Here is a 24,907-nt window from a genome sequence, read left to right as displayed (position 1 = left end):
CTTTCTTCTCCAGTGATCCCCCCCCCCCCACCTTCTCTGGCTTCTGTGTGGTTGCTTAGAGAGCCAGCTTGGGTAGCCGCTCATTTGACAGGTTTGAAAATGAATGCATCTCTTCCCTGCCGACCCCCAGATGTGTCTGAATAAATTTGACATCTTCTTTATAGGACTTGATGAAAGGTTTTGCAAAGTGGTGTTTCTACATGAGTGCCCCCTAGATGGATATCCTCCTTGGGAACACAGAATGGGAGTGCTAACAAGCTTGAAATGGAAAGATGGGCCAGTCTCTGTATCTAGTGCAGATTAAGTGAGGGGCCTGTGAATGCTGAATTTCTCAGCCTTGTGCCACCAGAGCTGCAGCTGCTGCCTCTGGGATTTTTTTTTAAACAAACTATGCAAATATAAATTCAAAGGCTAATTGATCGTTTGATTTTTTTCAGCAGGAATGTAACAATGCTTTACATTTTTACAGGGCTTTCTACTTTTCAAAATACTTTAGCATTCGTTATCCTGTTAGCATGGCACCTGCAAAGAGGTGTAGACTTGGAGCTGGGAGAATGGGACTGGAAACACAGCCCCAGTATTAACTTGTGACCAGGGACAAATTGATTCTCCTACCTGAGCATCCATTTTCTAACTGCAGGATGATAATACTTATATCCCTTACCTCAGAAGGTTGTTGTGGAAAAAGAAATTTGCAAACCATAAAGTTCTATGGATATGTGAAGGCAATGTACATAGGGGCTACAATAATGAAGATCTAGGTTCAAATCCCAGTGCTGTTATGTGCTTTGTGGAGGTTACTTAGCCTCCTTGTGCTCCAGGGAACTCTAAGTCTCTAAGTTTCAGATCAGGTATTAAATTATACTAGTATAGTTTCCCAAAGCAAATAAAGCTATAGACCCTCTCCCAATAGAATGAGATTCCATTGAGCTTCATAACAGCCCTCTAAAATAATCATTCAAAATGATGATGTCTAACATTTATACAGAACTAGAAAGGCTGAAATATTAATAATTCCAAGGAAAAAGAGATGTGCAATGAAAATTATTAAAACTTTAATCATTTAAACAAATTATTAAAAATAAAAATGGGAAATGGACAATAGAACTGATATCAACATCAAACATAATTATTTCATCTAGAAGTTGAGTCAGTATGCATTAATGACCACAACAAGGAGACAAACAGAACCCAGGAAGCACTTCAGTAGCAAGCATCTGATTTAATTGCCAAATGGAGAGAGTTTTCAAAGGCAATTTAGGATTGAATTTAAACTGCAAAAAAACTTAAAAATAGGGATGGAAAATGATTGGAAGCAGGAACTATTTTTTGCCTTTCTTTTTGCTCTAGTGCCTGATACATAGTTGATGTTTAATAAATGTTTATTGGCTGACATTTATGATCAGTATCACTTCCTAAAGCTGAGAGAAGCAATGGAGGACAAAACCAGTTTAGACAAAACATGACAAGCTATTTAAATAAACAAAATCAAGTGAAGGGCATCCAAGGATGAAAATGGAAAGAAGAAAAATGAAAGAGAAGCAAAAATTATTTTTAACAAACTACTTTATCCATCAATGATAATATTTAGAACTTAGCATTTTAAATTTTGCTAAGTGTTTTACAAATCTTGTCTCATTTGATCCTGACAACAACCCTAATGTGTTATTATTATTTCCATGGAATCTGAGGCACAGAGAGGTAAGCAATTTGTACAGGGTCACACAACTAGTAAGTGTCTGAGGTCATACTTGAACTCATATCCCTGTCCCTAAGGAACTTTAGAGAAGACAGAAATGGCCATAAAAATAAAAAAAGCAAGGAAGAATAACTGAAGTATAGATAGAGGAGATTCCTCCTTGGAGTGATACAATTGTAGATTGTTGTGGGATCTGAAAGATAGTATAGTAAGATTATCAAAGGCATAGAAAAATCACACCTTTATAATAGCAAAAAAAAAAGTTGATTGGAAGGACATCCATAAACAACAACTTATAGTCACCCATCTAAGCAAAATGTTTATGAGAGTCATCTGCACACAAATCAATTGCATCCTTGATGAGGTATTAGTTGGGAACAAGTAGCTTTTCCCAAGTGATATTCAACAATTGATGACATCTTTATGATCTCTCAATTAACTGAAAGATAATAAAACTCCACTAAACTATAGCTTAAAGTTAGGACAGCGAGGTCAGGCAGTAGATACAGTGCCAAGCCTAAAGTCAGGATGATTCTTTTTCCTGAGTTCAAAGCCTCAGACACTTAATAGCCACCTGGCCAAGTCACTTAACCCTGTTTGCCTCAGTTTTCTCATCTGCAAAATGAGCTGGAGAAGGAAATGGCAAACTACTCCAAAATCTTTGCCAAGAAACCCCCAAATGAGGTCATGAAGAGGTAGACATGATTGAAAAATGACTAAACAATAATAATGGCTTATTGTTTGTTGATTACCAAAAAAAGAATTGGTTCAGTAGAGCCAAATTTTACCTTACAGATTCTCTTCTTTTTAAAAGAAATTATTTTTCAGTTATATGTAGAAACAATTTTTGATAATTTTGTTCTGAAATTTTAGGATTCAAATTTTTCTACCTCTCTCCCTTCCCTCTCCCCCAATAAATAATCTAATATAGGTTATACCAGTGCTTTTATGCAATACATATTTATATATTGTTAATGTCATGATAGAAGACACATATCACACACACATATTTAAAAAAATTCCTGAAGGAAATAATGTGGAAGATGGAAGGCTTTGATCTACAATCAGACTCCAATAGTTCCTTCTTTGGTTGTGGATAGCATTTTTCATCATGAGTTCCTTGTAGCTATCTTGGAAACTTGCTTTGCTCATGATGGTTTAGTCCTTCAGAGTTGATCATCCTACAATATTTCTATTCCTGTATACAATGTCCTCTTGATTCTGCTCACTTCACTTTGTATCAGTTCATATATACAAGTTTTCTCAAAGCAAAGTATTCTTCCTCCATGCAGTAAGATCATTCAGGGACTTCTGGCTAAGATGGAAGCCTTAAAGAGGAGACAAGACACTCTAACGATGATCTGAAAAAAGCATCAGATTGAGTGATGACCAAGAAGTAAAAAAAAAAAAAATATGTTGATATAACGTGTCCTTGTGTCTTTATCTAAATATCTGCACAAAAAGACAGTCAGAAGTTGAAAGTACTGGAAGAGGCATCTCACCAGTAAAACCAGTTTCAAATCTTGTGTCTGGAAACCCAAAGGAGAGGGGAGAGGTTGAGAGATAAGAAATCCATAGTGGTGCCACAAAAGCTAGGGTAGGTCACTGTGATACCAACTTTGGGAATTCTGCACCTTTGTTTGAGAAAAAAATCTAGGAGTATTAGAAGACTTACATGCTCATTAGGGGTCAACAGTATCACACAACAGCCCAAAAAGCTAATTGGTTCTTGAGCTGGTTTAAGAGGGAAAGCTTCTGTGAGTAAGGAGGTGATTGTTTCTTTGTATTCTGTTCTGGCCAGATAACATCAGCAGGTTTCTGTTGAGTTCTGAGAACCACAGATTGGGAAAGAAAGGACATTGATCAATTGAAGAATGCCCGGATGTGGGCAACCAGCACTGTGGTGGAAGGACTCAAGTTCATGCCATATGAGGTTCTGTTTAAGTACCTGAGCTTAGAAAGTCTTAAAAGTTAAGGCTTCAGGGAGACATGAGACTTGTTGTCAAGCTGTCATGTAGATGATTGATTAGAATTGTTCAATTTGTCCTTAGAAGACAGGACAAGGAGCAATGAATGAAAGTTGTAAATAGTCAGATATTGGAATGATAGCAGGGAAATATTGCTAACAATTGGAACTATGTTGGTGGCATGTGGTGCCTCAGGAGATGCGTTGGAAGGGTTTCTTCCTCTTTGGATAATTTCAAACAAAGGCTGGAAAACCATTTATCAGATATGTTGTATATAAAACCCTTGTTTTGATTTAGTTAGACTAGATGTCCCCTGAGGTCCCTTCCAACTCTGAAATTAGGTGATTTTTGGAGCTGATAATTTACTTTATAGATGGGAACAATGAAATCTACAGCCCTACCACCAGGGGTATGTTGAAACCAGCTCTAGTGAGCTTAAAAAATAGTTAAATTGTTTATGTATTTACAGTTCTGAAATCTGTAATGACTATGTATCAGCTTGACTTATTGTTTTGTTAATTGTATGGATTTAAGAAAATCCATACAAATTAAACTTAAAAGTGTATGCATATTAATTTTTTAAGCCCTTACCTTCCGTCTTGGAATCAATACTGTGTACTGGTTCCAAGACACAAGAGTGGTAAGGGCTAGGCAATGAGGGTTAAGTGACTTGCCCAGGGTCACACAGCTGGGAAGTGTCTGAGGCTAGATTTGAACCTAGGGCCTCCTGTCTCTAGGCCTGGCTCTCAATCTACTGAGCTACCCAGCTGACCCCTGCATATTTTTTTTAAGAGAGCCTGATTGTTAAACATTTGCCTGGACACTCCTGTTTTACTCTGTAAACATAGTCTGAGCTCAGTTGGAGTGCCATAGAAGACTTAGGGAATGAAGTCATCACCAGAATGGAGGGTCAATGACTGGAGGTAACAACAATATCAATAATGATAGTAATAATAATAATCACTAGTATTTTATAGTGCATTAAGGCTTACAGGGTAGTTTATAGCTAGGATAGGACTCCTGTATACCACCTTAATTTCATCTGTGTGTGTGTGTATAGTTCCTATAGAAATAGATATAAAAAATATATAGTTCCTGTAGACATATATATATAGTTTCTATAGTTATAGATAGATATAAAATACATATAGTTCCTATGTAGATATAATATGTAGTTCCTGTAGATATAGATATAAAACATTTATAGTTCCTATATAGATATAAATATCCATAGTTCCTATAAATATAAAATATATAGTTCCTATAGATAGATATAAAATAGAGTTCCTATAGGTATAAATAATTATATATAGTTCCTATAGATATAGATATAAGATATATATGTAGTTCCTATATAGATAGGGATAGACATAAAATATCTATAGTTCCTATAGATATAAATAGGTTTTATATATGTAGTTCATATATATATTTCCTATAGATATAAGTGCGTACTTGAGAAAGCAGCATGGTGTCCAGGTAGGGCCCTGAACTTGGAATCAGGAAGATACAGAAATAAATCCAACCTCAGACATTTACTTGCTGTGTGACTCTGGGCAAGTCATTTCCCCTCTGTGCTTCGGTTTCTTCACCTTTAAAATGAGGGAGTTGGGCTCAGTGGCCTTTAGGATCCTTTCCAACTCTAAATCTCTGATGGCAAGTATAAAAAAGGGGGGAGAGAATGTTAGAGTAATGATGGCAAGAAGGGAAGCGGGGGAGGGAGAGAACTTTCTAAGGACAGAATTCAGTCAGTGCCTCACCTTCCCTCTCTTAAGTGTTTCTGCACTCTTCCTGGGTTCTCCACTGATTGGCTGACCAAATATCTAAACCAATTCCCAGGATGTGTGATTCATGTTCATTTACAAACTTAACTGTGCCAACCAGATGCAAGCAAGCAGCAGCAGGACTAAACTATGCAATGACTTTGATTTTTAAAAATTCCATTTCAGAGTAGGCAGAGAAGCAGGCTCACTAAGTCACTGAAAGCCCAGCTAGCCCTTTTTCTCTGGGACTCCTCCTTCTGCTCCTAGACAAATAGAGTCCACAGCTCCTTACTCTGGGAGATGTCAGTTCATTTTTACAAGGGGAGAAAGTGAAGCCAGAACACTGAGGGGCAGGAGTGGCCTGAGGCTTTGTAGGTGTGTTTGCTCCTGGGCTGGCTGCCAGATTTTGAGACATTCCTGGGCTGTGGGAAGCCTCAGCTCCTGCTGCAGTGAATGAGAGGGTCCCAGGATGGGTCCCCAGGAAACTGACACAGCCTCGGTCCCTTCAGTTTCTGCCTTGGGAGGCTGTGGCCATAATTGTAAGTTTCCTTTCCCATGAGGAGTCCAGTTCCCAGAAAGACCTCTGGCCACTTATTTGTTCTGGGGAGGCAGTGCCACCCTGTCAGGTGCTCATCATTTAATCTTGGCTACAAGGATCTCAAGACTGAAAGTCTGGGCCCCCGCCTAAGGCTAGAAGCACCTCAGTGTGTCATGGGAAATAAATATCTTTGGAGAACTGTCCTTTTTCATTTTGTCTCATCTGTGTAGTACCTAGTAATAAAGGGAAAAATTCTTGCCCAAGGGATAACTGCCTGGGTCCTTTTAGGAACTCTACCTTTCTGAGCTAGGAAAAAACATGAAACTAAATGGACAATTAGAGTGTCAATCCTGGAGTCAGGAAGACTCATCTTCCTGAGTTCAAATCCAGTTTCAGAAACTTAGTAGCTGTGTAACTCAGGCCAAGTCATTTAACTTTGTTTGCCTTAGTTTCCTCATCTGTAAAATGAGTTGGAAAAAGAAATGGCAAAACCTTTCTATATCCTTGCCAAGAAAACCCCAAATGGGGTCATGGAGAATAGGGTATGACTGAAAAATGATTGAAAAGAGGAAAATGGATTCCTATTAAGTTTTGGAGGCTCCATCCAGCCCCCTTTGCAAAATAATAATAATAATAATAATAATTAAAAATTAATAAATAAGTAATTACTCAAGATTCAGTGGAGTATCTCCCCTTCTTTGCTTTTTAAAAAATCATTTTTAAAATATGTTCCTATGTTTACATATTTCATTTTCTTTCCCTTCCCCCTCCTGGATCCAATCCCTTCTTTTCCTAAAGTGCCTTTGACCTTGCTTCATTTCTCACTGAACCTGATTCCTTTTCTCTAATCCACCTATTTACAGAGCTTCTCCGCTCCGTTGGCAGGATCACCTTAGTTTTGCTGTTTTTTTGCCAACATTCAAAGGTGCTCTCTGTGTTTCCTTAAGTCTGTCAAGTCTCAGAGGAGATGTGTGGTATATTCTCAGTGTTTTCTTGATTCTGAGAACAGCAGCAAAGTAGGTTTATGTTTGGGGCCCTCTGGGGAAAAAAGAAAAAGTTCCCTGGAAAAGGCTTCCTTATTCTGTGGATTGGGACACAGACAGACCACCGGTGGAGAGGAGAGTCCTTAGCACCTTCCTCCCCAGGAGAGGCAAGGACTCCCCAGGTGGCTTCTCCATCTCTGCTCCCAAGTACGGAGCAAAGCCAACTGAATGAAGGGCACGAGAGCTGAAAAGCACAGAACGCCTTGTCATTTGTCCATTTAGCACTGCCTTTAGAGGGGCAGGAGGGGAGAGATGGTCTTTGGGGCATGTCAGCGTGTGAGTGGCAGCCCATTCCTTTCAAATTACGGGGACTGTTTGCCTTCTGATTAATGTGGGGACGGGACGGGAGCTGCTCCCTATAGCTATTGGTGGTCCCGTTACTCAAGTTCAAGAAGAACCAGGACTACAATAAAACAGCCTCCACAGAGAGAGACTAAGCTGATTCAGGGGATGCTGGTGCCACCCCGGGACAGCCCAGGGGTTCAGAAAGGTAGCACAGCAGCCAAAGGCGGGACAGGATCCCTTCCCAACTCATTTGGACAATACATGAGACTTTCCCCATTGTGGTTTCAATAGATCTCCAGTTGCCATGATAAATGCAATGGGAATTGGGGGGGAGTTTTGTGGGAACCACAGATGACACGCAACACAGAAAAGGTTCAGAAACTCAGAAATGCATACACTATAGGGATAGTATTGTGTAATATCAGCATATTGTCTCTTACGACTGTAAATATATACAATTTATTTTTTTTTAAGTTAAAATAAGTAAAAAGTTGAAGTTTGCAAAAAAAGAATGTGAAAGCTAAAGATGACACACAAAGACTAGAAATGTTATCATCGACCTACCTAGAGCCTGTGGCCAAATACTTCACCCAGATTTTACCAAATGGTGCTGTAAAACACCCATGGTTCAAAGGGAGAGCCAAAAGATTTTTGATGCAGATTTTCTAGCTCTCAGGGGTGCCATGCCTCTAATCCCCACTGAAATGTGGAAAGAATTTTCAATCCATGAAGATAAAAGCAATGATATTTAACAATAATAATACTTAACATTTATATAGCACCTACTATGTGCCAGGCTTTGTGCCAAGTGCTTTACAAGTCTAATTTTATCCTCACAACTCTGGGAAGGAGATGCTATTATGATTCTCATTTTTGCGATTGAGGAAATTGAGGCAAAGGTCACATAGCTAGTATCTGAAGCCAGATTCAAACTGAGGTGGTCTTGACTCAAAACCCAACACACTCTACCTACTGTACACCTACATTAAATCAGACAATCAGACTGTATAATAAAAGTTAAATTCAAAAATGCCTTCAATGATTTAGGAAACAAATCTCTTTGAAAAATGAATTAGACAGGGGCAGCTGGGTGGCTCAGTGGATTGAGAGTCAGGTCTAGAGATGGGAGGTCCTGGGTTCAAATTTGACCTCAGACATTTCCTAGCTGTGTGACCCTGGGCAAGTCACTTAACCTCCATTGCCTAGCCCTTACTGCTCTTCCGCCTTGGAACTAATACAAATGATTGATTCCAAGATGGAAGGTAAGGGTTTTTTAAAAAATAAATTCTACTCAAGAAGATAGGTATTGGAGGCAGGTAGCTGACTCATTAGATAGAGTGCCAAGCTTAGAGACAGGATGTCCTGGGTTCAAATATGGCCTCAGATACTTCCAAGCTGTGTGACCCTGGTTGAGCCACTTTACTCCCATTGCCTACCTCTTACCACTCTTCTGTCTTGGAACCAATATATATGATTAATTCTAAGACAGAAGGTAGGTATTTAAAAAAAAAAAAAGAAGATAGGTTCAAGGTGATACAGATAGTAAATAATACTACCAAAAGAAAATTAAAAACCCTTATTTAGATACAAGATCAGGAAAGAACAGGCACAACTATGCAGGGAAAAGACCTGGAAATTATCATGAAGCATAAATTAAATCAAAGTCAGCCATCAATTAGTGTCATAGAAAAGAAAATAATGATGATAATTGATTTGTCTGTTAAGGAAAAGAATGTGATGGCTTGAATATACATGTGTTACTAGATTCTTTTTCTTATTTCAAAATGTAAAGTAAGAGAAAATGGGTTTTAGATAAATTTTTTTTAATTTGAAAAATATAATATATAGAAAAAAGTATTCTGATATTGTTTTGTTTGTTAAAATATATGATAGTTTGAATAGTTTGTTACTAGATTTATTTTTCTTATTTCGGTATGGGGAGGAAGTGGAGATATAGAGAAAATAGTTTTTTTTACAATTTTAAAAAATTTGGGTGGGGCAGGCTGGTGACTCTGGATTGAAAGCCAGGCCTAGAGATGAGAGTATTGGATTCAAATTTGGCCTCAGACACTTCTAGCTATGTGACCCTAGCTGTGTGACCCTGGACAAGTAGGTTAACTCCCATCGCCTAGCCCTTACCACTTTTCTGCCTTGAAACCAATACAGAGAATTGATTCTAAGGCAGAAAATAAGTTTTAAAAAATTAAAAATATGCTATATAGAAAATTATCATAATATTGATTTACTAAAAAAGAATGTGACAGTTTGAATTTGTATATTTGGCTTACTAGATTTTTTTTTCTTGTTTCAATATGGGAAAGAAGTGGAAAAATAGAGAAAATTGGTTTTGTTCAATTAAATTTTTTCAAAAATATATCTAATGGGCAATGAGGTGGCTCACAGGATAGAGAGCCAGGCTTGGCATCTGAAAAGCTTCAAATCTGACCTCAGACACTTCATAGCTGTGTAACCTGGGCAAGTCACTTAACCTTGTTTGTCTAGCCCTTACCCTTCTGTCCTAGAGTTATTAAGGCAAAAAGTAAGGGTTTAAAGGAACAGAATTCAAAAATAGAAAAGAAAACAATCATAATATTGATTTTTCTGCTAAAAAATCTGATAAGCTGACTATGAATAATTGTTACTAGATTTTTTTCCCTATTTTAATGTAAGGATGAAGTAGGATATAGTGAAAATATATTTCTTCCCAATTAAAAAATTAAAAGAATGTGATATATAATAGTGGAAAATAATCTGTTTAAACCAGAAAGGGCAGTGTACTCTGTCCTATCTGGATCATAAAACTTTAAAAGAAAATAAAACCCTAGTGGAGAGCATCTAGAGAAAGGAGTATGCGGGAAGGAGCTAAGGGATAAGCAAAAGAGATGGAAGCAGTGAGAAAAAAAAATATTCTGGGGAAAAAAGTTAAAGGAACTGACATTATTTAGTTTTTAGAAGAGAAATCCATGAGGTAGTTTAGATAAAGATCATGCCATGTATGGTAAGGGTAGGAGAGTCGAGTTGGGATCTAGAAGGAAAGAATTGCCAGAAATTAATGAAAGCATTTTAGTTGAATAAAGGAATCGTTTCTTGACTATCCAGAAAATAGGAAGAGGAATGAGCTACTGCAGGAAATCTATGGTATGGTCATGTTCTCCACAGTCCACATATGTGCTCCCTCAACAAAGGAAGAAGAAGCTATGAGGATAAGGGAAAATGGGGCAGTAGCAATAGAAGTGGAACATATCTCCTTGAAGAACTCATTCCACTTGTGATGATGGAGGAGTAGAAAATGAGACAAGAAAGCTAGTAGACAATTTTCCTTTATTATCAACCCAAGTGGTATCCATCACTGGGAAACTTTAAGAACAGATAGTCACCGGCCCGGAATAGTTGGATACCTGCCTGTAGGTAGAGGATTTGGCCAGATGATCTCTGGAAGTTCATTCATTCATTTATTTAGGAAATAATTGTTGAGCATCTGAGATGTGATCTATATCAGGCATTGTGAATACAAGGGTCAATAGGATACAGAGAAATGCAAATACACTGAGGAATCCAAAGTTTTCAGAAGTACGTCCTTTCCTCCAAGGAGTTTATGATCCAACAGGGGGACAAAAATGCATACATAAATAAACAACACATGGCAGAATATGATTGTGAAATGCCTTGGCTATCTTTCCATGATTACCGTGAAGAACGTTCTAATGACCACATTACTCCAAAAGGAAATGGATTACTTTGGAAATTAATGAGTTTCTCATCCCTAGAGGTCCTCAAACTCAAGTAGGAAGATGAACCTGTTAGGGATATTTGGCAGGGGATTTATGTTCAAAGTAGAGGCCAGCCAAGATGATTTCTAAGATCTCTTTATATCATGATTCTATGATGTTCTGGTAGATGGTGCCAAGGATTGCCATCTTGGCTGGTACTTGTACCCAGACTCCTCCTTCAAATTGCACAGGTGTATGATATGCTTTTCTTTTAATTACAAAATCTTCTAAGAGATTCTCATCAAAATGCTTATAAGCACCTTAACTTCACACCCCCTCAGGACCTAAATGGATAGCAATTTGAACGGACTCTCAATTTTACCTAGCAAAGCAGAGTTGGAGCTGTTAAACTGGTCTCACAGGATATCCAGTTGCCAAAATTAAAAAGTTCAAGGTCAGCTTCCTCCTGAGTAGAGAGCTTCTGCTTCTTGTTAGAAAAAGCAGTAAGGTATCTGGCAAAGTATCACAGCTGAAGCAAGATGGACTGGAGGGAGGGGGAGAGAGAGAAAAAAATGGTGGTCCCTCTGTCCTTGGGCTGGTCCATCTTACCTTAGCATCTCATTGCATTTTGAGTCACTAAAGAGCAAAGTATTTACCCTTTTGTAAGGTCAAGAAAGCTCTGCCATCAATATCTACCTTGTGTCCAGGATGTACATAGGCTGAATATTTCTCTTCTATAAATCAAGTCCTTGCACAGTGCTAGGCGCATAGTAGGCACTCAGTAAGCAGTTATTGAATTAATTTCCTTGAAATACCAATGTATCTTTTTTTGAGGGTTCATAGATTTAGGGCTGGAAGGAACCTCAGAGGACATCATGTTCAATCTCTTTATTTTACTAATTTAAAAAAAGTGAGATCCAGAGAGAATACATGCCTTACCCAGATCATGTAGTGTCAAGCAGGACTTGAACTTAGGTCCTGTTGACTCTAAGGGCAATACTCTATACACTGCAATATACTAATCTCTCTCTTAAAAAAAAAAAAAGAAGCATTACATTCTGCTTTAGAATCAATATTGTGTATTGATGCCAAGGCAGAAGATCAGTAAGGGCTTGGCATTGGGAGTTGTCACACAACTAAGAAGTGTCTGAGGTCACATTTGAACCCAGGACCTCCCTTCTCTAGGCCTGACTCTCTTGATTGAATCAACTAGCTGTCCACTATGCTGATCTCTTAAAGACTTAGAGCAAGAGTCTTTAACTTGGGGGTTTACAAACTTAAAAATATATATGCTAACAACCATGCAGTGAATCTCAGGAGTTACATTCCAGAGACCTCCACGATAGGTGAAAATTCACAAAGTAGAGACATTGTATTTATTTTATTATTTATACATATTTTAAAGCTTTATAAACCCTTCACACTCTCCTTTAAGTCCTTCCCACATGCTTCATTAGCCTACAGTAACCAAGACAATCAGAGCTCAGGATACTGAATGTAGCATTGTGGTTGGTCACCTTTCATTCCATCAACCAATAGTGTGCCACAATATATATATATATGTATATTAAACTGTGATATAGTGGAGCCTCCATAAGTGAATCACACTATAGAGAGGAACAACTGTGTATCAATATAATTGATTTCCTTGGTAACATTTTATTTTATGCATTTCAAAGCATCTTTTTTTTTTCCCAAGAGGATATTTATAAGGACGACTGTGTATCAATATAATCGGTTTTCTTGGTAACATTTTATTTTATGCATTTCAAAGCATTTTTTTTCCTAAGAGGGTATCTATAAGGTTTCCCTAAACCATGAGAGGAATCCATGGCACAACAAAGATTAAGAGTTTTTTACCTAGAGGAAGTTCTTTAATCATTTCTAGGAGATCAACTGGAAGAGGGAATGGCCAAGAATCACAGGGAAGAAGAAATGAATGGGATCCATTTTGACAAATGGAGGGTATACCTACATTATTGATATTACATTTCCATCAAAGCACAGAGCTATCTGTTTTATGTCTATGGTTCCCAAATAACTGCATTTTTGTAGAATTTTATATAAATATCCTACAGTTTAGACTCTTTTTCCAGTGGCCCCAGAAATATTTCTATCTCTATGTGTTTCCCTTCTCCTCCTTCCATTTTAGAAGTAGCATGGCCACCTATACTATTTAATGTTATAAACATTCTTTCAGATGGTTTTGAGTTCCTGGAGATCCTGAAACAAGTGGCCAGGGACAATACCAACAATCCTGACTTGAGTATAGTATGGATCGACCCAGATGACTTCCCAATGGTAAGTATTAAAGACCCAGTTCCTACCTTTATTCCCTTTTGTAGTTTAATATTTTTGATTAGCTCGAATGCAATGGACTTCTCTACTAGCAGCAGTGCAATGATCCTGAACAATTCTGAGGGACTTATGAGAAAGAACACGATCTGCATTCAGAGGAAGAACTGTGGGAGCAGAAACCCAGAAGAAAAACAACTGCTTGATCACATGGGTCGATGGGGATATGATTGGGGATGCTGACTATAAATGATCACCCTACTGCAAATATCAATAATATGGAAACAGGTCTTGATCAATGATACATGAAAAACCCAGTGGAATTGTGCATTGGCGGGGGGGAGAGGGGGCCAGGAAGGAGGGGAGGGAAAGAACATGAATCATGTAACCAAGGGAAAATATTCTAAATTAATTAAATAAATAAATAATTTCAGTTAAGAAGTAAAATAAAAACGAGTGTATAGTTCAAAAAATAAAAAATAAAACACCAAAAAAAATTTCAATTAGCAAGACTGTAATTAGTCATTTTGGTGCCTAAGGCAAGTCACCTCGATGTACACCCTTAAATATTTTATTTGGAATATTTTTCCATGGTTACATGATTTGTGATTTTTCCACCCCTCTTCCCTTCCCCTTCCGGGAGCTAACAAGCAATTACATTGGATTATACATGTATCATTGTTCAAAACCCATTTCCCTGTTGTTCATATTTGCAGTAGAATGATCTTTTAACATCAAAATCCTAATCATATCCCCATCAAACCATGTGATCAATCCTATATTTTTCTTCTGTGTTTCTGCTCCCACAGTTCTTTCTCTGGATATGAACAACAATCTTTCTCTTAAATTCCTCTGGATCGTCCTAGGACATTGCATTACTACTAGTAGAAAAGTCTATTACATTCAACTGTGCCACATTAACTAGTTATTCTTGTTAACTAGTTGCTAAATTTAGTTTTTTTTCTACACTTCTGCTCTAAGAGTATTAGGGTTATTGGCACTCTAAATTTTGGGGTCCAGTGACAAGGTCCTTGTTGCCCTGATTTAGTTAAGGTTCTTTTTTTTTTTTTTTGGAGAACAGGCTTCTTCCCTTTTTCCCAGTCCCACATTCTCTTTATCCTCTGATCAAGGGGGAAGGGAGACTTTAGAAGACATAGCCATGTAAGAGTTGCCAAATGAAGCATTAGAAAAAGAGTAACACAAGAAAGATTACTTGTATAGATTGAATGAGGCTATTGGATCTAAGACTGCCTGAGATATTGGTGTCTTGGTGATTAGAGATAATTCTGAATTTAGTACCTTGCAGAAACTCAAGAAAAAGTTGAAATGGTAGAAACATTCACTCCTTGGATGCCAGGACTTGAGGGAGACATTCTTTGGACCCTTCCAAAAGAAGTCTTTAATTTCTTTTAGTCTCAAGACCTCTTTGCACTCTTAAAAATGAACTGAAGACCCACCTACCAAAGAGCTGTTGCTTATGTGGTTCTACATATAAATATTTTCCATATTCAAAATAAAAAAATTATAAAATAATAATTATTATAGTAAACAGTATTATTATTATGAAAATAGTTTTTGTTGTTATAGTAAATAGTATTATTATAAAAACAGTTTTGACCTTGAGGATGCTAAAGAATGAGTTTGCAAGGGAGGGGAAAGAGGAAAGATGCCAGAGAATCACTTTTCTAAGCAGCTGGGAATCTTGTTACTTTTCTTCTTTTTAATATTATTTTCTGAGTGGAGGAGCACCACACTGGGGCAAACTCGGTATTTGGGAGGGGGGACAGAGATGTTGATTTGGAACAGACCACTCTGAGCAAACATCAGGGCTTTTTGTTGTTAGCTTGAATGCAGAGGATTCCTTAGATCCCAGTCCTTTTCAGTGTCCCTGCTAAGCATCTGTGTGTTCCCCCAGTGGAAAAAGGCCTGCCAAGTCAGCCCTGAACCTGGGGAGTCAGAGGGAGCAGCCACTGCTTTCCATCACTTATGGCCTTCACCCAATTTCCCCCACTCCCACTTCCATCCCAGACACAATAGGCCTGGGTGTCATTTCCTCATCACTGTCCTAAGCTACCTCTCAGTGGATTCTGGAGTTGGGGGATGGGAATGGAAGAGTTGGAATTCTCTTGGGGTCATCCTTCCTAGGAAACTGATCCCCCCCTCCTGCAGGACCACAGAGAGACTCTGACAAACAAATTTGGTGGATAAGAAGTGTCAGTGGAGTGAGGATCAGAGGACTTTAGATTCAGAGCTGGAAGGACCTTAGAGACTATTTGGTTCAAAGTTCTTCATTTTATAGAAGGGGAAACTGAAGGACTGAAGCATACTTTTTCTTACTTTATTTTTCTTGTTTTTTTTTTCTTTTGCAACATGGCTAAAATGGTAAAATGTCTTGCATGGTTTTATATGTACAATTGATATCCTATTGCTTGCCTTCTCAAGGGATGGGAGGGGAGGCAGGGGAAAGAATTTGAAACTCAAAATTTAAAAAAAATTTAAGGTTAATTTTTTTCTAAATGTAATTGGGAAAAATAAGTTATGTACATACTTATAGAACACAGAGAGGTTCATTACCTTTCTGGAACCCACATGGTCTAGCTGTATGACCCTAGACAAGTCACTTAAACCTTAACCTCAGTGTCATCTGTAAAATGAGGACAATGATCATTAAATAAAGGTTTCTTGTGAGGATTAAATGAGACACTATTTGTAAAGTTCTTGCAAACCATAAAAGTGCTCTAAAAATGCTACTTCTTGTTGTTGAGCCCCAATGTCAGAGATTCAAACTGAGGTCCTCCTCTGACTCCAAATACTGCATTCTTTCCTCTGTGGACATTGAATGTCACTGTCTTCTTTCTCCCATCTCCTTGGGTCATCCTTCAACTTTGTCCAACTAGGATGGCCATAAAGGAAAACTTGCCCAATGGTTCTTCCATCGCGCTTTCTGCTCTCTCCCCATGAGAAAGACAATAAGTGCTCCACCATGATAGACCAACACCTGACATTCTCTCCTGCTTCTGCCCCTTTTCCCAGTCCCACATTCCCTTTATCCTCCCATCAGGGGGAAGGGAGACTTTAGAGTATGTGGCCATATAAGAGTTGCCAAAGACACCCAGGTGCTATGTGAGTTGGCTCCATTATTTTAGTCTGACCTTAAGAGAGAAAGAGAGGGGACTGTAAATAAATTATGAGAAGCGTTCTGAGTAGGACAAGAGGGCCTAGATCTTTGCTTCTCTGTGTTTTGGAGTGTAAGTCACAGCTCAAGTGCAAACACTGACTGACTACTGTCAACAGGAGCAGCCAGCTTTGTTGGCTAATATTCAATCTAGTAATGAATAGGCTGGGTTTTCTCATTACTTGGGTGTGTCCTCCATGCACTTGAAGTATTAAAAACAGCAGGTCTTGAAGGGTGCTAACAAATTTAGTTTATTCTTCCAAGCCTGAACAATGGCCGGATCTAATGCTCATTTGGTTAAGATGATTTAAAAAGAAACAGAAACAAACAAACAAAAAAGGCCAATTACTGGCAAGACCAAGAGGCCTCCAGAGAGAGACTTTGGGGAGCCATGACATCAGTGTCCTAGTGATGGTAATAATCATGTTAAAAGCATATATATCTCAACATCCTTTTCTTCCAAAAGCAATAAAATTTTTATTAAGCTACTATTTAGCTCTAGCTCTGGTTTAACTGAACTGTTCTGTGCCTAGAGATCACCCTTCTTCAGCACCCTTCCAATTCCAGATGGCCATTTTCTTTGGTCTGTACTCAACAGGGAAAGATTCTGAGACATCTTTGATGTCAGTTATATTTTCATACATTTTCAAAGTACCCATTTCTTATCAGTTTAGCCTTGCCATGTCATGCAGGAACTTAATATCTGGGAGTCACCGATATGGACCTTGTATCTCCCCTTAGACCCTAGTTCTGCTACTGTTCCTCACACTCCCATATTCACATCCCTAGATGTCCACATTCCCTAGTGTGGGAATGGCAAAGCAAGGAACCAAGTATTTTCCCAAAGCTAGTCCAAGGGATTCAGATCCTCTCTTTTAGCTTTTTTCCTTGATCTCTCTGGGTATTGGACTTTTCAACAATCTTATTATTTCCTACTGAATAAGAACTTTTCAAGCGTGCCATTAAAGGTGAGACAAGACAAAAATCTCAGTTCGCTATCCTTTAATTCTCAGGGGGCCCCAAAACTCACATGAATGAACATTGGACCATGTCTACTATTTACTATAAACTATAACTATTTGCCTCTTCCTTTATCACATGTATACATATGCCTTTTTAAATGTGTTCCTCCCATTTCCTCACACATTAGAAATGCCTCAAGGGCAGAAGTTGTGCCATTTATTTCTTTGGGCCACTCAATTTATTCCCAGGATTATGTGAGACAGAATTCTTAAATGGGTTTGATTGCCAACTAGGAAACCATGCCAGAATAGCTGCAGAATAGCAGACTTGTCTAGCTATGTACAGTGGTTTTGATGATGGAGAAGTTTCTTCTGTCTCCTAAGTGTATTTCTTGTTGCCACAGCTCATTGCCTACTGGGAGAAGACTTTTAAGATTGACCTGTTCAAGCCACAGATTGGGGTGGTGAATGTAACAGATGTAAGTATCATACCCCTGGGGAAAATACAAGAACCTCCTATTTATTTTTCTCTGTGCCTAGACATGGGGATAATTGGGGTCACTTCCCCCTAGAACAGGTGGGAGACCTAACTCAGCTCTTCTGTGCCCAGGGATTGTCCATAACTCAGATCTCCCTAATTTGAATTTTGACCAGAGAGATGAAATTGGGAGAAGTGAGGTGGAGTCTAGAGTCTTGATAATACATAGTTAAATGCCTGGTGGTGGTGTTTTTTGAAACCTCTGAATATGTGTAGAGCTCCTTTTCAAAGTTCAATGTAATGGAAATTATCTAAATAATTCAAGTGCCTTGAAAAACTTCCAGAGACTTTTAAGTGTACTATAGGAACAAAGAAAAAGAAAGTCTAGAAGGCAGAAAGATTCGATTCACAGGCACTATAGAAGTTCAGACAAAGTTACAGGAAGCCAAAAGGCTGAAAGAAGGTAGTTTGTTTTTCTTTAAAGGATTCAGAATGTATGGACCTTTTTGAGGCAGCAGCCCTTATAATTTGAGGTAATTTGATTCTCCACACCAGAGATCTTTAAGAAAAGATTCGGTGACCTTTTTTGAGGGTGCTGTCAAGGCAATTCACAGATAGGTATGAGTTAGACTACCAATCTCCTGCTCTCCCTACAAACTCTTAAGATTATCTTGTTCTCATAGTTTCTTGCTTGGAGACATGGTATGCAGTTACCCAGCAGTTTTGAACCATCTTCTCCGAATGAATATGTGTTCTATTCTTGGCCATCCAGGACCATTTAAACCAGTCTGTCCTCAGTAGCTTCCATTCTAATATCCATTAATTCCCATGATTTCTCTATTATAGGCGGACAGTATCTGGATGGACATACCAGATGATGATGACCTACCTACTGCTGAAGAGCTAGAAGATTGGATAGAAGATGTACTTTCTGGGAAAATAAATACAGAAGATGATGATGATGATGATGGAGATGATGATGATGATGATGATGATGATGACGATGATGATAACTCTGAAGAAGATGATGACGATGACGATGATGACGATGATGATGACAGTGATGATGAAGATGAATAGCTCTTAAGTGAAATTCTCAGACACTGAACCATTTTTATTCATTATCCTTTAAAGTCAGAATGGGAGCTAGGAGCAGGCAGTCCCAAAGAGTTCCTTCCCTTATTTTTAAGACTTCCTTTTCTACTCCTTCATTATCAAAAATAAGAAAACTCAGCAATTCCTTCCAAGTATAAGTGAGGGATTGCTGGTGGCTATAGCTTGGAAATAGGATAGTGAAAAGGGGAGGATAGGGAATATGTCTAGTTTTAATGTCCTGACTCATGTTTTAAGACCAGACATCCCATTAGGACAAGAAAAACCACTCATATCTTACTGAATTTATCAACTTGTTTCCCTTATCCCCAAAATACAGGGATCATGACAGTGCCAACAACTGGATGATGAGCAAAAAGGTATCCTCATTGCTATTCTCAAGTTTACTTTTTATATTGGACTGTGATGATAACAGAAATCAGGTTTTGAAATGCCCACCAAGCTGGAGTAATCTTAGAATCAGATTCCATGGGAAATACTCTATAATTAATTTAGGAGCATACTCCTAAATTAGACAAATATGCCCATTAACTTAGAATCTAAACTCAAGATAGCCCAGAATGGCTCATGTTCCTATGTTCTTTCTCTTGTCTCAAAAGCTCTGTAAATGAGTCAAATACAGTCTCATGGCAATTGTATACCTTTGTATGCATGTAGTTTCTTCTCTATCATTGTAGTTTTCCCTTCATGGAAAAAAACTGTTTTTTTTTCTTTTCTGACATCTTATCAAACTAAAGTTCCTATTAATTAGCATTTCTATACATCTCTAGTGCAATCAGAATCAAGATTGATAATTGTGACCCTGAAGCACTGGGAGATCCTGAAGTGCCTTCTGAATCATCAAAGATAACTTAAATCATGTTCAGTAGAGTTGCAGTGTTGTGTGTTTTTAGCCTCTTCTAATTCTTTGAAAATTGGCAACTCATGTGTGTAGACTTATTCGCCAAAATAGTTTCCTAATGATAATTATTCCTTACTCAGTCATTTGGGGAAAACAGAGTTAGCTCTATTTCCTCATATACTTCTCTTCTGTATTAAGATTCTGATGGACCATCCCACAGCATGATCTGGATACTTTGCAAGGAGTGCAGCTTTGGCATTCTGGGAGACTTCTAAGACTACTTGAATATCTTTTGGACCCTTTGGGGAATGACTCAGAAAAATAGTTGTAGTTGTTATTCCAACTGAGATTTGGTCTATGATTCTATTCAGCCCTTAGGTCTTGGGATGATATGGATTACTCTTGATCTTTGGGCTCTCATTCTCAGGAGGATCTATCAAGCCTCTTTAAATTGTATCACTGTGTTGGAACTCTGGGCGATTGTAAGATGGTGGATAAGGAACAAGTGAGAACATCATAAAAAAATACCATGTATGACTGAGAAAGGACCACTTGCATGTCTTGTGGACAAGAAAAAAAAATCAGACAATGGCTTCCAGGACACTGATTAGATCCTTTTAGGAAGTTTTAGGAAAGAGAATTTCACAATATATAGAAATATGAAGGGGATGTAAATTTGCATTAATGAGCTCATGGACCCATCAAAAGATCAACAAAGTAATTCCCCAGTTCTTTTTTGTTTTCTGTTGGGACTTCAGATTAACAACTAGTCTTAATTGTTCTCTAGAGCAGAGTGCAACAAAACTTTTCAATCAAAGTAAGGTAGTGTTCCTCCTACTGTCCATTAGAGTATATCTGTGTTCAGGGATGGGGCTCCATTCATTTTTTTCTCCACCTATTTCACCCAGTGGAGGCTGCAACAATGATTCCTCTAGTCTCCTTTTAGAGGTCATATCCAGGATGATAAGCATTAGGAAGATAGGGTTACCCATCATGCTTTGGAAAGTGGTTCATTGTTTTATTGTCAAGAATGTATAAAAACTTTTAAATTTGTTTGTAAAAATAATAATGCTACTTTAAAATTTCAAACTGAATTTTGTCATTTTTACAGTTCAGATGGCACCTTGATCATTTCTTCATTTCCCTTGAATTTGTGAGATCACCAACAGCATGTTAATTACATAGTTGCTTATGGTATAGCAGAAAAAGTTTGGATTCAGAGTCTGGCAGCCAAGATTAGACCCAGCTCTGATACTTCCTCTGTGCCTGTGGGGCTGCTCATGCAAAAGGCTGAGAACAATCATACTTGGGCTATTGTTTGTGTTTTTCAGAAAAACAAACCTAAAAGGATGGGCGTATTATTCATTTGAGCATAAAAGTTTTTAGGTCCAGGTTACCTCACTTGGTACAATTTTCTAACTGGATTTTTATGCCCCTGGGGACCCCATTTGGGAAGTCCATTATGAAGAAATTCAAATTGTCAGGAGGCTTCATTACGTTAGTCACTGACCTGTCTCTTGCTCTTCTTCAAGCATTAGAAATGGCCCTGGGTAAGACCTCCCACCCAAGGATTCTGTTTCTCGTCTCAGTTCCTGGAGTTCTTGAGGAGAAAGCAGAGACATTTTTTTCCTCAGTGTCAACCTCAAATATACCTCTCTCCTGTTTTAATAATAGCTCAATAAATTCACACAAACATCTCCTGAAAGCTGGCAGCTCTGTCTGAGAAGTGCCTAACTTAAGCATAAGAGAAAAAGCTGCTCCATTTAAAGGGGGCCCAAATACTCCCTTCTATAAAGTAGGTTCTGTGGGTAAAGGGAGTTCTTTGGTCTTTGTCTGAGAGATACCCTTTGGTAACAGTGCCTTAATTCTATGAAGAACTCACTCTATAAAGCAATCTGATATGAGAGGTGGCATGCCACAAGGCAGGAGAGAAGCCTGGATTTTAATCCTTTACCCAACATGGAATCATACATTCACAGCTGAAAGGGACCTCAGAGGTCCTTCATTTTACAGATTAGGAAACTAAGGAAAAAGAAATAAAGGGAATAAGCATTTATATAACATCCACTATGTGTCAGGCACTACGCTAAGCACTTAAAAAAAATTTAGAATCTTTATTTTCTATCTTAGTAACAACTAAGACAAAAGACCAAGGGAGAGGCAAATGGGTTAAGTGATTTACCCAGGGTCACACAGGTAGAGAGTGTCTAAGCTAGATTTGAACACAGGTCCTCTCAACCTCAGGTCTGGTGCTCTATCCACTGTGCCATGCATTTTTTACAAATACTCTTATTTGATCATCACAACAATCCTGAGAATCAGGTATTTATGTTATTCCCATTTTACAATTGAGGAAACTGGGGTAGATAGAGTTTATGTGATTTCTCGAAGGTCAAAGAGCTAGTAGGTATCTGAGTTTGGATCTGAACTTGGGTCTTCCTAACTCCAGGCTGAATGCTCTCTCTACACACCAACAGCGAAGGTCCACAGAGGTTTATTGACTTGCCCACGGTCACATATCTAATAAGCATCTTGGGTGGGATTCCCACTGGCCACACAAAGTAGTACAAGTCCCATCCTCTCTAAACCTCAGCGTCTTTATAGGAACCATAACAATAATAAATGTTAGCATTATCTAGCTCTTAGGGTTGTTGGGAAGAAAGCACTTTACAGATCTAAAGAACCATGGAATTGAGTACTGAATGTTGTTACAAGCATTTTCTCTGGTCCTTCCTCATGCCAAGAAAGAATCTGCTCACATACTGTCTGCAGAGCTGACATGAAAAGATTAGGAGATAAGAAGTGTAGGTGAGCAAGATAAACACAGGGAAAAGGGAAGCTTCCCTTATTTGAGTCATTTGCCCTTAGCTTTTCCCAAAGCAAACATCCCAATCATTAAAACTAAACCCACCTACGCCATTCACTAAAAATGAGCCTTGCCAAAAGACCCAAGTGGATGCCACCCTTCTCCTTGCCTCCAGTGGGCTCAGGGAGCTTCTTTCTACCTGCTAAGTCCAAATGAATTACCATCTGGCTCCAGATTCTTTTTCCAGGCTTCTCTCACACTGATGATGTCCTTCATGCACGGTTTGGAACATCATCAGCCCACAATGGTCTTCCCTCTCCCACGTCTCTGCATTTGAGTTGTCTGCTTTTCAAATCTCCCCCAACTGGTGCAGTGAACCCTCTCCTTCAAGACCCAACACACTTACCACAGGCTTCCCCGACTATATGATCCATCTCTTCTGAATTTCCGAGGCCACTAAACTCTCCTCTGCATTCAATCCTACTCTCCCTTCTGGTTTAGTGTCCTTACACTCCACTGGAAGTTTTCTGGATACACAGACTGTGCCATTTTTTTTTAATTTTTGTAGTGGAGGCATGAGCTTTCCCAATCAGGGCTTTCCCTCACCATAGAAATCACACTTATCCATCACTGCGATCTGCTTCTGGCTCGCTTCCCTCTAATAAGCATCTTGGGTGGGATTCACCCCAGCAGTACAAGCTAGTTTAAGCCCCATCCTCTCAAAACCTTGGCTTTTTTATGTGTACCATAAGGAAAATAAATGTTAGCATTACCTACCTCTCAGGGTTGCTGGGAAGAAAGCACTTTATATATATCTAAAGAAGCATAGAAATGATTTCTTAATGTTATTACGAGTCCTTCCCCATGCCAAGAATGGCCTGGAATCATTTCCATAACTTGGCTTATTTGTCTCAGACAAAAATACAAGGTAGAAAGGGACTAGGACCAAACGGTAACTAGTATCAGTTGCCAGAAACAGAAGACAGAAGCCATGCAAAGATGGATGCCTTTCTATGGCAGAGCAAAGGGTAAAAACAAATTCTAACCTTTTCCTCTAGATCTAGTTCTACTGAAAAGTGGTCCCAGCCTAATACTGCAAATTATGGGAGCTATAGAAGTCTCTAAGATGGGGTTAGGGAAGAAATGGGAAAGAGGGTCTCTCAAAATTTTAATTTACTACAATTTTTTATTTTTTTCGAGTCCTTTACTATGTAAATAAAACCTGTGAAATTATTTGTAAGTCTCAGTGCTTTTAAGAGGAGCTGGCACTACCATTGGGGAACAATGCCAGCTCTCCAGGCTCCATTTTGGTGGGGGTGGTGGAAAGAAGGGATCCCTAGAGGGTCTGATGCATGAGACCAAAGTAGGAGGGAGAAAATGCACATTTAAAGGTCATACAAATATTCCTCACTAGATTCTCGAGGGACCTAGAGGAATTTCTTCTGCACTTTCAAAGAAATGTGCATCAGAGTAGCAGGTCATGACTCAGTGTGCCCAGGCCCTTCAATTCAGGAGGTAACTACTGACAGGAAGGTTCCATTTGTATCACCAGAATCCATGTGTCTTGTGTGAAGAAAGCGCTTAATAAATGAAATGTACAGAATTCACTAGAGAAGCTATTTTTCTCTAAGTTCTGTATCCTAGAAATATCTTTCTAGTAATGTATCAATTTCAAAAAAATTATTCTTTTACTAAAAAAACTTACTAATGCCTGGAGTTCATCAAATCTCCATTTTTAAGCTTAGGTTTTATTATTTTGATAGTCTTGATTTTTTTTTTTAACTACATCTTTCAATGGGGTACAGTGGAAAGAGCTGGATTTGGAATTTCAGGCCCCATGTTCAAATCCCAAATTTGTCACTTACTATCTGTGTGACCTTGAAAAAGTCCTTTCACTTCTGGGCATCAGGTTTCTGTAAAATATAAATGTAGTCCCCCCACCCCCCCATAAAATGGAGCTTAGATAGGGGGTAGCCAGCCGGTTCAGTGGACTAAAAGCCAGACCTAGAGATGGGAGGACTTGGCTTCAAATCTGGCCTCAGACACTTCCTAACCATGTGACCCTGGGTAAGTCACTTAACTCCTGTTTTCCTAGCCCTTACTGCTCTTCTGCCTTGAAACCAATACAAATGATTGATTCCAAGATGAAAAGTAAGATTTTTTTTTAATGAGTTTTGGACTAAATGGTAGGTCCCTTGCCTTTCTAAATCTAGGAGCCTATGTTCTTTTACC

The 24,907-nt window shown here is 38.6% G+C and overlaps 1 protein-coding gene across 1 annotated transcript in view; it reads left to right on the top strand.

The window, feature by feature from the left end:
* CASQ2 (calsequestrin 2) overlaps positions 1–20,958 on the top strand; it is a 105,278-nt gene extending 84,320 nt beyond the window's left edge. Inside the window, exons 9-11 of the mRNA XM_056819251.1 lie at positions 13,206–13,306; positions 17,842–17,916; positions 18,762–20,958. Coding sequence (XP_056675229.1) covers positions 13,206–13,306; positions 17,842–17,916; positions 18,762–18,995 — 410 coding nt within the window. The 3' untranslated portion in view covers positions 18,996–20,958. The remainder of the gene's footprint in view (positions 1–13,205; positions 13,307–17,841; positions 17,917–18,761) is intronic.
* The last annotated feature ends 3,949 nt before the right edge of the window (positions 20,959–24,907 follow it).

Source organism: Monodelphis domestica, chromosome 2, assembly GCF_027887165.1.
Source record: "Monodelphis domestica isolate mMonDom1 chromosome 2, mMonDom1.pri, whole genome shotgun sequence".
NCBI lineage: Eukaryota > Metazoa > Chordata > Mammalia > Didelphimorphia > Didelphidae > Monodelphis > Monodelphis domestica.
This window is presented reverse-complemented; position numbering and strand designations above follow the sequence as displayed.